The sequence below is a fragment of the Lepidochelys olivacea genome (genome assembly GCF_965140295.1).
Source record: "Lepidochelys olivacea isolate rLepOli2 genome assembly, chromosome: 17".
NCBI classification, from domain to species: Eukaryota; Metazoa; Chordata; order Testudines; family Cheloniidae; genus Lepidochelys; species Lepidochelys olivacea.
Window position 1 is genome coordinate 4,662,565 of NC_140427.1, and position 14,955 is coordinate 4,677,519.

At 47.7% G+C, this 14,955-nt stretch overlaps 1 protein-coding gene across 2 annotated transcripts in view; it reads left to right on the forward strand.

Annotated features, from left to right (window-relative positions):
- Positions 1-14,955, forward strand: part of DOC2B (double C2 domain beta) — a 132,150-nt gene that overhangs the window by 43,164 nt on the left and 74,031 nt on the right. Inside the window, exon 3 of one of the 2 annotated variants that reach the window (XM_084651067.1) lies at positions 14,571-14,645. The exons of the other annotated variant lie outside the window; for it this stretch is intronic. Coding sequence (XP_084507193.1) covers positions 14,571-14,645 — 75 coding nt within the window. The remainder of the gene's footprint in view (positions 1-14,570; positions 14,646-14,955) is intronic. 2 annotated transcript variants of the gene reach the window in all.

Sequence of the window (14,955 nt, forward strand, 5' to 3'; positions counted from 1 at the left end):
CAGGTCTCCGGCACCACACTCCTTCCATGAGGCATGGAACACCGGAATTGGGGCACCAGTCTCCATATTCTCGGTACCAGCCAGCATCTTGACAGAGATCCCCCCCCGGTGTAAGTCCCTATCGCCTAGACAATCTCCCAGGTGTCGGTCTTGCTGTTGCGGCACTAATCTCCACTGCTCCGGTACCACTTGTTGGACAGATGCCGCTCTCTGCCCCCTAGGCATTGGTCTCTGACAAAGGTCCTCCTGCAGACTTAGTCTTCCACAGTCCTGCCTTGGTCACCAGAAGGGGAATGGTCCGAGTTAGAGCCAGAGTTCAGCCCCTCGCCGAGAGGAGGATCCCCATTGGCCCCAGAAACCGGTCCAGCATCCACCACAGCATCGGTGTGGAAGCAGGGCCAGTGGCCTGCTCAATGGCCTTTTGGAACCCTTGAGGTGTGCCCATGATGCCTGTTCCATATTCCCACTACTCCTCCCTGGCCACCTCAGACAAACCATCTCCAGCATTTTGAGGTTACACTCCCATCACATTCCAGGATCCATCCTCCTGTTTTTTCCTCAATCAACTGCTCCCCTTTTGGTCGGCATATTCACAAGTAACTTTGGACCGTTGGGTGCTTGACATAATATTTTCGAGTTGCACTCTACAGTTCTGGCCAGACCAAACTGGTTGTCTCAGAACCAGGGCAGCCTTCTGCACTCAAATCTGGCAGTGTTGCACCTGATGGCTTGGCTGCTGCATGGTTGAATGCGGAGGAACAGGAATGCTCGGCCCATGCCCAACAAGTCCTGTTGGGGAGCAAAAAGCCCTCCTCCAGGGCGACCTACATGGCCAAATGGAAGCAGTTTATGTGACGGACCTTGGACCAAGATATTCAGCCTGTGCGGGCCTCACTGCAGTCAATCCTGGACTACCTTCTGCATTTCAAGCTCCAGGATCTGTCTCTTTCATCTATTAAGGTCCACTTGGCCACCATTTTGGCCTTCCATCTTCTGCTTCAGGGGAAGGGGGGTTGGCTTTCACTCAGGACATGGCAATCAGGTTTCTCAAGGATCTGGCGCATCTTTACTCCCACGGCCAGGACACCATCCCTAAGGCAAAAATCTTCGACGACTGTGCATGTGGGCACGCATGCACCTAGAAGGGAATGGACATGAGCAATGCATCTCGAAGAACAGCAGTTACGAAAGGTAGGTCACCATTTTTTACTGCAGATGTTTTAGATTATTAGAACTGAAATGCGTTTTGCAGATTTGAATATTGAAGAAGCTCAAATAGCACAGTGTTGCCATTAGGGTTACATGCATTATGGTAGCTGTTGGGGCCCAGCTCAGATCTTGGCCCCATTGTGCTAGATGCAGCATACACACATAGTATGAGACAGTTCCTGCCCCAAACTGCTAACAGGCTAAACAGACAAGAAGGGTGGGAGAAGGGAACCTATGGCAGTGGTGAATTAGGCCCTTTGATGCCACCTGAACAGCCTTGGTAGATGGATGTCCCCTTCTCTCCTGCGTCGGGTCTGCCTTTTGGCTCTCTGCAAGGATCCAAACTCCAGCACTTCCAGGCAGCGAAGAATGGGTGTCTAGTCAGGAGAAGCAGCATGTCTTGGATTCAGGAACTCCTCTCTTCCACTCCTGCTCTTGACGCTTATTTGCAGTGTCACTTTAGGTGCCTAAAGTTGGGTTCCTAAATCCATAATGGGTGGCTTGATTTTTCAGAGCTGCTGTGTACTATGGGAAGCGGGGGGTCCTCAGTTCCTCTGGAAATTAGGCCTGTTCTTTACATGCCTAAGTGTAGACTTGGGTGCCAAACAGTTGAGCCTTCCCATCTCCATGCCTCAGTTTCCCCAGCTGTTGAATGGGGAGAACAGCACACACCCACCTCTCACGGATTTTGTGCAAAGGAATTCCAGTTTGTAAAAGAGCTTTGAAAATACAAAGCACTTTCTGAGAGCTGAGCATGATTCCGAATGTATTAGCAGAGGGCGTTGGAGGATGGAGGTAGTAAAAGATCTGGGACAAGAGAGCAAGGAATGCTCTCAGTCCAGATCTATCTGTTTGATGTTAGAGGATGAGTCACTCACCAGCGCTCCAGGGGGCTCTGCATTCTAATTTAATTTTAAATGAAGCTGCTTAAACATTTTAAAAACCTTATTTACTTTACATACAACAATAGTTTAGTTATATAGTGTAGACTTATAGAAAGAGACCTTTTAAAAATGTTAAAATGTATTACTGGCACGCGAAACCTTAAATTAGAGTGAATAAATGAAGACCCAGCACCCCACTTCTGAAAGGTTGCCAACCCCTGCTGTAGAATATAACAGAGAATTATACCCCGCTATAGAAATTCTTTTGGGTGGCTCAGTAGAAAGCATATAGTTCTATGTTAAATTCTATACAACCCTATTGGTTTCATTGCTATTAAATGCCATAGAATTTTTTCCTAAGTGTTGGCCTTTCTAGTCTTGTTTCTCTTCCAGGACAGTGGTCACTGTCTTGATGCTTCAGAGGGAGACCCATTCATCCCTATTGTGAACCTTGTTATTTCTGCCATGCTGGAGAAGAGATTGAATTCCTTTCTGATCTTTGCAGCCCAGTAGCTCACACCCTGAAGCACGAGCTCTGATGTTGAGCCTTATCTTAGCATGCATAGCCACAGATGTTCTTGATGGGTATAAAAATTATCCAGCTTTTTCTCAATGCTCAGTAGGGTTACTGTTGTTTGCTTAAGCCGATGGGACTATTCCATTTGATGAGGCACCAAATGCTGTTCCTATATTTTCAGATAAGTTTATTTATGAAACACGTACATCAGCAGAAAAAGGCAGATCCAAACAGCTGCACTTGCCTTAAATAGATGCCAAGGTTTGTGCCAGCAAAGGGTTTTTCATTCATTCACTTTTATCTCATTAGGATCCATCTTCTCGTGGCTGCCTCCTCATCGGTTCCACCTTCAATTACTCCAGCGTAAATTCAGTGAGAGTCACTCTGAATTCACACTGGGTAAATGAGAGCAGAATGTGCTCCCCTGTGTACAGACTCCAGTCAGTGTTTGATGAGGAGAGGGTTAACACACTCTCTCCTTGAACAGAGGAAAGACCATATGAGCCCAGTTGTAGTGAATCAGGCAATTGCCTTAGCACTAGCTTGTAGGGAAGAGGCAATGTTAGCTGGAAAAATCCTTTTTTCAGCCAGCTCAGACTTTGGCTGTATAAAGTTGGCTCATTTCATTGAGCAAGAGGCTGCAGGGAGCCTTTTCAACTCAGAAGTGCAGAGACCTGAATTGTGAAATTCTGAGTAATTTTGAGCAGGCCCTGTAAAAGTCTGGTAATATCATTTGGTTGGACGTCAAACTCCTGGGATATTGAAACTGCCCCCAGCCAGGGCTTGCCTAACTTGTCACATTATGGTGACTTCCCATCTTTGGAAGCTGCAGGCTCAGCATGCTCACTCCAGAATGGCATGCAAGGGGCAACACTCACTACAAATGAAGAGAAATAGCCAGGAAAACCATTAGGGATGATTTCACCCCAAGGTAAGACTCTGGGGCTGGATGTTTCCTTTATTAAAATGCACAGGGCATCCTTGTGGAAAACTACATTTGGAACTGGGGTTGGTAGCACTGTAGAGCCCATGCTGGCTGTACAAAGGGAGTATGGTCTAATGATTAGAGCCTGGCAGCCTCTCATTTTCACGTTGTCAGGCAGTGGGGGTCCATGCAGGGAAACCCCATTATCTAGCAGCCAAAGCAGGGGACTAGGAATTGGGAGCGCTGTGTCCCATTCTCAGCTCTGCCGCTGACACCACTGAGTGACCTTGGGCAAGCCCCCGAAGGCCTCCTCTGCGGAGTGGCTGGTCACCTCTAGCATCCATTGAATTATGTGGGAGGCCAGGACTTCTGGAAACCAGGCTCTTAATCCCTCTCAGCCTCCATGGTTAGTGTGTCTTCCCTACCTATAGGGGTGATAATTCATACCCCCTCCTTACACTGCTGTAAAATCCTCTGACGGGAAGGGCCAGGAGTATGGTTAGATCTCTAAGGCAGTCTAGGGAACTGTTGTGGTAACTTGACTAATGGCAGGAGCCCTCAGGCTCTGAGAGAGTGGTTGCTAGGCTGCCTCTTAACTGCCCAGAGTGCTCTCCGGAAACCACCTTGTGTGTGTATCAAGGGTGGTGGAATCGATCTATCTCCTGTGATTTCTATACAGTTCTAACGTGTAGTTAATAGACAGGCTGATTAGCGCTGCTTGTAATTAAATGCTATTGATCTGCCGTGAGCTACATGTTGCGGGTGCAGGGAGAAATTGGCAATGGCTAGAATGCAGCAAGGCCGTTGATCTCTGGAGAGTTGTGGTGCGTTTTTTTGCAGTTGGAAAATGAATCTTTTTCAGGAGAATTCCTCGCGGCCTGGCAAGTAGCATGGTAGATCGCATTGTTATCATAGAATATCAGGGTTGGAAGGGACCTCAGGAGGTCATCTAGTCCAACCCCCTGCTCAAAGCAGGACCAATCCCCAATTAAATCGTCCCGGCCAGGGCTTTGTCAAGCCTGACCTTAAAAACTTCTAAGGAAGGAGATTCCACCACCTCCCTAGGTAACGCATTCCAGTGTTTCACCACCCTCCTAGTGAAAAAGTTTTTCCTAATATCCAACCTAAACCTCCCCCACTGCAACTTGAGACCATTACTCCTTGTCCTGTCCTCTTCTACCACTGAGAATAATCTAGAACCATCCTCTCTGGAACCACCTCTCAGGCAGTTGAAAGCAGCTATCAAATCCCCCCTCATTCTTCTCTTCTGCAGACTAAACAATCCCAGTTCCCTCAGCCTCTCCTCATAAGTCATGTGTTCCAGACCCCTAATCATTTTTGTTGCCCTTCGCTGGACTCTCTCCAATTTATCCACATGCTTCTTGTAGTGTGGGGCCCAAAACTGGACACAGTACTCCAGATGAGGCCTCACCAATGTCGAATAGAGCGGAACGATCACGTCCCTCGATCTGCTGGCAATGCCCCTACTTATACATCCCAAAATGCCATTGGCCTTCTTGGCAACAAAGGCACACTGCTGACTCATATCCAGCTTCTCCTCCACTGTCATCCCTAGGTCCTTTTCCGCAGAACTGCTGCCTAGCCATTCGGTCCCTAGTCTGTAGCTGTGCATTGGGTTCTTCCGTCCTAAGTGCAGGACCCTGCACTTATCCTTATTGAACCTCATCAGATTTCTTTTGGCCCAATCCTCCAATTTGTCTAGGTCCCTCTGTATCCTATCCCTGCCCTCCAGCGTATCTACCACTCCTCCCAGTTTAGTATCATCCGCAAATTTGCTGAGAGTGCAATCCACACCATCCTCCAGATCATTTATGAAGATATTGAACAAACCTGCTCAGAGCTCCGGTACAAAACTGCAGAAAAACCTGAGTGTGTCTGGATTAAGTTTAGAAGTGTGAGCAACAAGAGTGATGTAGTGGTGGGAGTTTGCTATAGACCACCGGACCAGGGGGATGAGGTGGATGAGGCTTTCTTCCGGCAACTCACAGAAGCTACTAGATCGCACGCCCTGGTTCTCATGGGTGACTTTAATTTTCCTGATATCTGCTGAGAGAGCAATACAGCGGTGCATAGACAATCCAGGAAGTTTTTGGAAAGCATAGGGGACAATTTCCTGGTGCAAGTGCTAGACGAGCCAACTAGGGGCAGAGCTCTTCTTGACCTGCTGCTCACAAACTGTGAAGAATTAGTAGGGGAAGCAAAAGTGGACGGGAACCTGGGAGGCAGTGACCATGAGTTGGTTGAGTTCAGGATCCTGACACAGGGAAGAAAGGTAAGCAGCAGGATGCGGACCCTGGACTTCAGGAAAGCAGGGAACTTTGACTCCCTCAGGGAACGGATGGGTAGGATCCCCTGGGGGACTAACATGAAGGGGAAAGGAGTCCAGGAGAGCTGGCTGTATTTCAAGGAATCCCTGTCGAGGTTACAGGGACAAACCATCCCGATGAGTCGAAAGAATAGTAAATATGGCAGGCGACCAGCTTGGCTTAACGGTGAAATCCTAGTGGCTCTTAAACATAAAAGCTCTTAAACATAAAACATAAAAAAGAAGCTTACAAGAAGTGGAAGGTTGGACATATGACCAGGGAAGAGTATAAAAATATTGCTCGGGCATGTAGGAATGAAATCAGGAGGGCCAAATCGCACCTGGAGCTGCAGCTAGCAAGAGATGTCAAGAGTAACAAGAAGGGTTTCTTCAGGTATGTTGGCAACAAGAAGAAAGCCAAGGAAAGTGTGGGCCCCTTACTGAATGAGGGAGGCAACCTAGTGACAGAGGATGTGGAAAAAGCTAATGTGCTCAATGCTTGTTTTGCCTCTGTCTTCACTAACAAGGACAGCTCCCAGACTGCTGCGCTGGGCATCACAACATGGGGAGTAGATGGCCAGCCCTCTGTGGAGAAAGAGGTGGTTAGGGACTATTTAGAAAAGCTGGACGTGCACAAGTCCATGGGGCCGGACGAGTTGCATCCGAGAGTGCTAAAGGAATTGGCGGCTGTGATTGCAGAGCCATTGGCCATTATCTTTGAAAACTCGTGGCGAACGGGGGAAGTCCCGGATGACTCGAAAAAGGCTAATGTAGTGCCAATCTTTAAAAAAGGGAAGAAGGAGGATCCTGGGAACTGTTGTATTCATCTGGGCTTGAATGGATTTGAGTTCTCATGAAAGTGGGGGTAGATCCAACTTCTGTTGAAGCCAATGGGAAGCTACATTAAAACCCATAGGAGTTTGTCCATTGATGTGTAAAAAGGAGATGGATCAGGGTGTAATAGGATCACCTAGATCCATGCATAGTGTGATCAGCCAGCTTTGTCTATGCAGCTAAACTCTTCTGTCCTAGTATACTTTGGTCCTAGGCTCCCTCTACACAGCCGTGCTGATGCTGCTCAATTTCAACTCACAGCTCCCCACACGCAGATCTGTTGATGGACATCCACCCAGACTTGGAGCCCCCAACCTCTGCCATTCCTGTCATACGTCTTTTTCCTGAGTAGTCATGATAGTCACATCAAATAGTGCATTGACCTTGTGATGCATGACAAAGGGGCCTGGGAGGAGGTCAAACATATTTTCACGTGTTGACCTTCTAAACCAGCATGGAGACTCAGATTCCGAGACGGGAAAGCTGCCTTGGTGACCCACTCTCCCAGTGAGGGCAGTCAGTATCCTTACCATCTAACTTTTTCTCAGCCTGTTTTGATACTGCAAACCCAAGTGACGTCACCCACCGTTTGCATTGGAAGGTGTTATGCTGATTGGATTGTATTGCTTAAACACTGATCGGCTGCAGCTGAGTCTGCACTTCATTGTGGGGATGCAGGGCTGGGCAAGGCACATTCGTGTTGGAGCGAAGGCACCTCAGGGTATGCTTCACGTTAATTACTTTGGGGAATTGAGCAGCCCAGATTGCAAGCTCCATTTCAGCAGGAACTGACCCCAGATCTGCTGATCCCTGTCCAGAGCCCTAAGCTCCAGACTCAACTTCTACCTTGAGCTTTTCTAAGGCTTTGTTGCTCCAAAGGTGGGGCAGCGGGAGCTGGGATGCTACCCGAGAGCTTTCGTTGTGGCACTGCTTTGGGTGTCTCTGAGGGCAAGATTCTGCCGTGAGGCTGTGAATAGGCTGGGTTCTCACCTAGCACAGCAGCTGGCCCTGCTGGGTGGTGTGTGCGCGATGGACACACCTCCACACAGGCCGCCGGAGCAATTGCTGGGAGCAGGGCCTGTGCTCCCCAGTGAGGTTCTGGCGAGCCCTTGTGCCAGGCACAGGAAGGTGGGGGAACTCCTTGTGCTTTCTCCCCTGCCCCATGCATAGAGGCTGCCCAGAATCATCTAGCCTTGAATGGGGATGGAGCTAAGGCCTCTGGTGGGTGCTGCCTGATCCTAGTGCTGGATGCACATTGGCCCAAGCTTCGGAGCTGGGGGTGTTTGAGGCCAGCTGGGAGGGGATTCACAGCAGACATGAACTGCAGCTACTGGGCTGTAGCAAGGGCTTGTCTATTTCATGCTAAAATTAGCCATACCATGTGCCTAAATCACATCAAGCAGTTTGGGAGGGAGAGAGGAATGACATCAGGAGCTTCTGACCATTTTCCAAACCTCTGTCACTCAGCTTTCCTGGCTGCATCTGTTTAAAAAGCCCTTAATAGCCTACTCTGAAGGTAATTTAATTGAAATGAATCAGTGGGTGAATTACAAAGTGGCTTGTCTTCTTCCATCTATCTTCATGAGGGATTCGCTCATTTACTTCTTTATTTGCAGCCTGGCATGACGGACAAGTGCAAAGCACCTTACAGAGGGAGGCTGTGAGCAAGGCTGGCCCCCAGGGCTGGGACTATCAGTACTGGGGGTCCCCCTTGAGAGCAGTAAGGGCATGTTGCCTAGTGATAAAAGGCAAGCGGCAGGAATCAAAGCTCCTGAACTTTGGGCTTGTCCAAAACCCAGTAATGTCTCTAGAAAAACTCGGACTGAATTCAGCAGGCTACAGCTCAGGTTCTCTGTTCTCTGCAATGCCTTCTTCCCTCTGTGCCTGCTGTTGGGGTTCCCCTAAGATTTCATTCACTCGGTTCCCCAAGAGTTTGGTCCAACTTGAGTCTCGTCGCTCAGGTTCCTTTATTTGGCATATAACAAGGTAGGTGGAGTTGATCAGTGGATATAGGGCATACCACACATTCAAAGTTACACAGAAGACCTCTTCCTTTATATACATTGACACATTACATTGCATTTCCCATACATTGCATCACACGTTTTGGGATTGGCTTGATCACTTTGCAGGAACCAGTCCTTGTACAGTATGCTCTGTCCATGCACGACTTACTCTTTACCTCATCTTTGCATTCCTGACTTCTCTTGTCCATTGTGAACAGTTCCCTGGGGGTTCCTCCCTTGTCTTCACTAGTACAGACATTCTGTTTCCAGCTTGCTGCTCCATTTACCTCCTTAATCCCATCTCCCAAGAAATGAGCTTCAGCCATGTGTCAAGCTAAGCCTACCCCTGCATTAGCCAGTCTGTGAAATAGGGATAATACTGTGCCCAGTCTCACAGGGGCTTTTAGTGTTTGGGAAAGGCTTTAGGATCCTTGGTTGATGGGAACAATTTGTGCAAGGAGGGTGCTTTCACCTGCGTATTTTATTAGCTAATGTAAATGGGGGAGCAACTGCTCTCAGGTGGTGAACACCAATGTTGCCTCCATCCCCAAGTTAACTCCATTGTCTTCAGCAGAGCAACTCCCGATTGACGGGGCAAGTGGGGGCAGAATCAGGCCATTCTCTTCATTAGCACAGTACTTCATGCATAAGTAGCGAACTTCTCTGGTTAAGACATGGGGTTAAGGAGAAGAGATTATGGCTTTCATTACCTGTTTTGCAGTAGCACCAGGAGGCCCGGGCCCCACTGAGCTACACTCATGCCATTTTCTATTTCAATCACCTTCATTCAAGAGGATTAGGGATAAAGCCATCATTTCTCTCTCCTCCTGCAGCTGGATTCTCAGCAAATTACCAGGATCCAAGTTGAAACCAGCATGGGGTAGCTATGGTATGTTGTTGTAGGTTGGTCTTCCAAATTGGCCTAGAAACTCCTGAATTTGGATTCCCTTTTCTGTGTTCCTGAGCAGCTGCTTCTAGGCTTTATATTGCAAATCCTTCAGGACCAAGATTGTCTCACACCTGTGTTTGTGCATGTCCTGTGCCCTGAGGCCCTGATCCCAACTGGAGTGTTCGGAAGCTCCGGCAAAATAAATATTTACTACTGCTGCTTCTGTCTCCTGACAGAGGGCAACTGAGCTGGGCAGGAATTATGGGTTTGAGAAGGAGGATTTTTTAATTTGATGGGGAAGAGAATGGGAATTGATGGAGTTAACGGTGGGTTGGATTAATGCAAATGAGGTGATGCATATTCATAAAATATTCCTAAAATTGGATCATTGCATCATTTGCAAAAAGTATCTAGACCTGCGGCCTTTGGGTGTAACGGTAACAGCTTTGTGGGTTTGAGCTCACATGCATCACAAGCACTACTGGTTGCTCTCTAGTTCCCCCCAAGCTTTACTCTCTGTCAGTGAATAAATACTGCAGAGAGAATGCTTCTGCACCCCCATCCCCAGCTCTGAAACTTGTCTGCTACAGTGTGTTGTCAGTAAAGCTCAGTGCTGGCTCAAGGCTCTCTTGCAGCCATCTGCTTGGAATAAACAGTCTTATATACCTCCCTAATTATAACCCCATGGATTTGCTTGGTAATGAAATGTCAGAGGCTGAAGAAAACAGTGAGTTTGGTTTACGAGGTGGATTATGGCATCGTCTTGCTCTGCTGAGTTCACATTTGACAGGTGGAATGGTGACAAACTGGGAGAGGAAATACCTTTTATCGGACCAACTTCTGTAGGTGAAAGAGACAAGCTTTCGAGCTACACAGAGCTCTTCTTCAGGTGAATCAGTAACGCGTGCTGTCAGAGATTGGAGACTCCCCCATCTTATCCCACTCCAGCTTGGTCTCTCCCATCCTGTTCTTTATTATTATCAATGGAGATTGGGGCACCATGGTGCTAGGCACTGCACAAACACACACGGCTTGTCTACACAGGAAAGTTGTTGCAATGGTATAAGCGAAGATGTGAATTTAAACTTATTTTAGTTAAATTGGTTCAACCTCTGTGTGGATGCTCTTATTTTGGTTTGAGTGGCTTTTCTCAGTTTAACTTAAACCTGTTCCCAATTGACTTTTCCTTAAGTCGACAGAGAACAAGTTTAAACTAAATCAAAGTAGGCCACTCTTAAGCCAAAATTAAACTGATGCAAGTTTGTGTGTAGACAAAGCTATACAAAGAGACATTCCTTTCCCCAAAGCACTTACACTCTCTAAAGAGACATGATAGACATAGGGTGGGAGAGGAAACAGGGGAAGAAAACCCAGCTCTTCTAATTCCCAAGCCAGTGCCCTACCAACTAGACTATGCTGCCGTCTGTTATTTTCTTCTTGAATCCATAGGGTCAGATCGTTGACTGGTATAAATTGGCATAGAGCCACTGACGCTAAGCCAGTTTGTACTAGCTGAAGATCTGGCCCCAGATTTTACAATAGAGGAGATCTGCTGTTCTGTTGTGTATCATGAGCCTAGCTCCGGAGCTGGGAAGCCTATCAGGCAGTGGCTCCATAACTAATGTAATCGCCTTTCTCCAGTGGTTCTCTTTCCTTTTGTTCCTCACTTGCTGGGTTGAGGAGATTAATTGAAATGCAACATTGTTAAAGCAAATCCATTTAGCCTGTGTTCACCAATGATATTTTCATCCCTTCAACTGGCGGTTATATGGCTCTGATTTAGAAGCAAAATTCACTTTTTTCTGCAGACCAGAATGCTGTTTCGACTCATTCCCTGTAGGGTAGAGAGAGGTCTGCATGCACCAAGCCCACGAGAAGCATCATACTCCTTGCAAGAACCCTCAAACCAGAGACAGCCAGAACTCTTGCTCTGCAAATCCAGGATATGTGAGAATAAAGGACCCCTCCACCCCGAGGTCATGCACAATGTATGGAGCTAGGTGGATTATTCTATTGTATTCCAGTGATTTAACCCAATGTTTCCGCTTTGAGTTATCCACAAGCAGGCTTTGATCTCCACAAACCTATTCATTGTGTGCAATCACTGGACCAGTAGTTGATGTGAATATGTTTCTGCCAGTGGTTTGCTCTGATTAAACTTGGACAATACATACTTTGTCATGCAGGGGGTTTGGTGGGTTACTGGGTCACATGGTATGGTTGCTGCTGCCTGACTGGATGATGGGAGGAGAGTGAACTGTTCAATACCCTGAGCTGTGTGCAGGTATAAAATAGTTCCTCCGAAGCTGTTAGTGTGTGGGCAGAAGCCATGCACTTCAGTGTTCGTGGAAAGTAACAAAGAAGGACTCACCATGCTCAGATGGTCCCTAGGGCTATTGGCAGCATCCGCCTGGCTCCAGCCCCCACCCACATATTCAGCTTTCCAGCAAATGCCTGTTACAGGGTCCATGGGGTTTGCAGTATGGGAGGTGGTCAGGGGTTTTGCCCCGTGTACATGATCTGCTTGCTCTGCACTTCCAAAGGTCACTGCTGACCTTTGCTGTTCTGTAGTTGTTTGGATGCCCAGGTGGCTTTTCCGAATACAGGACCATCTGGACTGCACAGCCTAGCAAGGAGTCTGACTGGGGCAAGTGAGCAGAGTGGGGAAACCACATAAGAGAGTAATCTGAGAGAGTGGTGCTTCCATGGGGCCATTCCATCTCAGGAGGGGAAGCTCCCTGGAATGTACAGGGATGGTTTATAAGGCCTGGAAGGGGACATGGTATTAGGGAAGGACCTAGGTAACCTGCGTGGGTAGCTGCGTTGCTGATGTCAGGACTAGTGAGGCTTCCGGGGTGGGAGAATGCACCCATGCTCTCTCCTGGTCAGAGATAATGGGCTTTGTTCATCCCTCTGTTGGCACAGGGGCTGAAGGGAGGCCGATTGGTGCCTGTGCTCTTCGGCGGCTGCGGTGCCTGGTGTGACCATGAGCAAAGGGCCTGAAGGGTGGACATTGCAAACAGCCAGGAGAAGGAGAGAGCGGACAGGAGGAAGTCCTGGCAGGAAAAGGAGAGGGAGATGCACCAGGGCATAATAGGGCTTCTCCAGCAGCAAACACATGCTGCAGACTCTTGTGGTCCTGCAGGTTCAGCTATTGCAGGTTTGCCTCCCTTTGCAGTCCATGGAGAACTCCATTGTAGCACCTCTCAACTCCCCCTTCAACGTTCCACATGGCATCAGGGGCCACAATTCCTGCCCATCCCACTCCACCCGAGGGGACATTAAGGGGAACCACTGCTTCACATACACTGACCTGTGAGACCCACGGTTGCTAGATGTGTAGGTAAAATGGACAGGAATGTTCTTTCCCCTTGTTAAATTCTCTTCCGTTAATTTACTAAGTTTTTAATGTATTTGCCTTTAAATTGCACAGATTTTAATTTGTGCTGGTTTTGTTACTGAATAAAATTCTATTATTTGGAAAATAAGTCTTCTTTATTAGCTCCGAACGTATGCTGCGGAGTGCCTGGCAGTTCTGAAAGCACCCACTTACTTGTTACTGTGCAGTGTGACGCAACTCACAGGATCAGTAACGAACGCAGCGTAATCGTCATCGATGCACAGTAAGCACCGCAAGATTAACGAGCGCACTGGCGGTATTCTATTCACAGATGTACACCAAGCACCACAAAATTTCTAACAGGCTCCAGGACAGCAGGGCCAGGCAGAGCACAGTGCACCACAGCGCACTACTGTGGCTCGCTGCCCAAGTGTTCTTTCAAAGCCTCCCAGAGCTCTATAGCTCCGTGCTGAGTTCTTCTAATCGCCTTTGTGTCTAGCCGTTCAAGTTCAGCAGACAGTAGCTTGCCCTCCACCCCAGTGGCAGCTTCTCCCCACTTTGCTTCACAGGTGTTATGCAGGACACAGCAGGCAGCTATAACCATTGGGATGTTTTTTCAGTGAGATCCAGCCTTGTGAGTAATAATGCCAGCGTCCCTTCAGTCTTCCAAAAGTGCATCCAACTGTCATTCCTCACCTGCTGAGTACATAGTTGAATCTTTCCTCCACGCTGTCAAGGTGGCCTGAGCAATTTGTTTCTGCCCCACCATATATTGCCAGACTTCCCAAAAGTCAGTGCACTGGATGGCGGTGGGTTACACAGTGGGACACTTACCCATAGTGCACAGGACTGTACGTTGACACGAGCACTCCTGGTGAGTCCTTGCATCGGTGCTGTGTGTAGCCGAGCATGCATGCGCAGACGCGATGTGCTAACTGGCAGCTTCATGCCAACATCACTTGTGTCAACCCAGATTTGTAGAGTAGACCTGGCTTTTCTGATCACAATGGTCCCCTCTAGCCTTATAATCAGTGTAAGGGCTGTGAGAGGTTCATTACTTACATACTCTCTTGCCTCCGGGGTCTCATTGCAAATAAAGCATCAGGCAGTTGACAGCAGCTTCCTGCTTGTTCGAAGGCTGTTCTTTCCTCACACGGTGCTTTCATAACGGGGATTAGATAGGTGCCATCAGCCCCTCATCGTGTGCATTGAAGTACCGCCACAACAGCAGAGGTGTGTTTGCACATAAGCAATTATGGAACGGCAGAACCCTGTTATTTTATCTCCAAAATTGCTGAGCTGAGTTACCTAACTCTTGAATTAATTGTGATTTGGGTGCCAGGATTGGCTACTAAAATAACAGCAGGGATGTGATACAACCAATGCTAAGTACTGGGAGTGAAGTCTTCCAGAGGCTCTTTCTTGGTCAGAATTGCACCCTGCATTTGACTTCCGAATGTCTGGTTTTTTGCTGCACAGCTTGGGTTCCATGGCATTGATACATTTCTATCAACCAGTTCCGGGGAAATGAGATAATTGTTAGGTGGGTATATTTCTTGATATAGAAAATGGATTAGTAAAGAGCTGGCCTCTGTTGTAATCTTTGTAACCTTTCTTGCCTTTTTTTATCTCCTCTTCAGGGCCTGAAGCCAATGGATCATAATGGTTTGGCTGATCCATATGTCAAATTGCACTTACTCCCGGGCGCTAGTAAGGTGAGTTGTCTTTTAAATTCCATCTGAAATCTGTGTCGTGTGCACAATTCAGCTATGCAATTCTGCCTGCCTTGTGAAATTGTACCATATACTGACTAGGTATAGCAATATATAATGCTGCTGTTGTGGGTTGGGATTTATTTTCCAGTGCAAGTTGGCTATGTAAAATAATGTGCTGTATTTTAGGGGGGAGATTTTCAGCAAGCCTCCTTTGAATATGCATGCACAATTTGCAAGTACATCCATGTTCTAGCATTGCCAACGTGCTTGGAGCTGTACCGTACAACAAAAGAGAGAGTCCCCAAAGAGT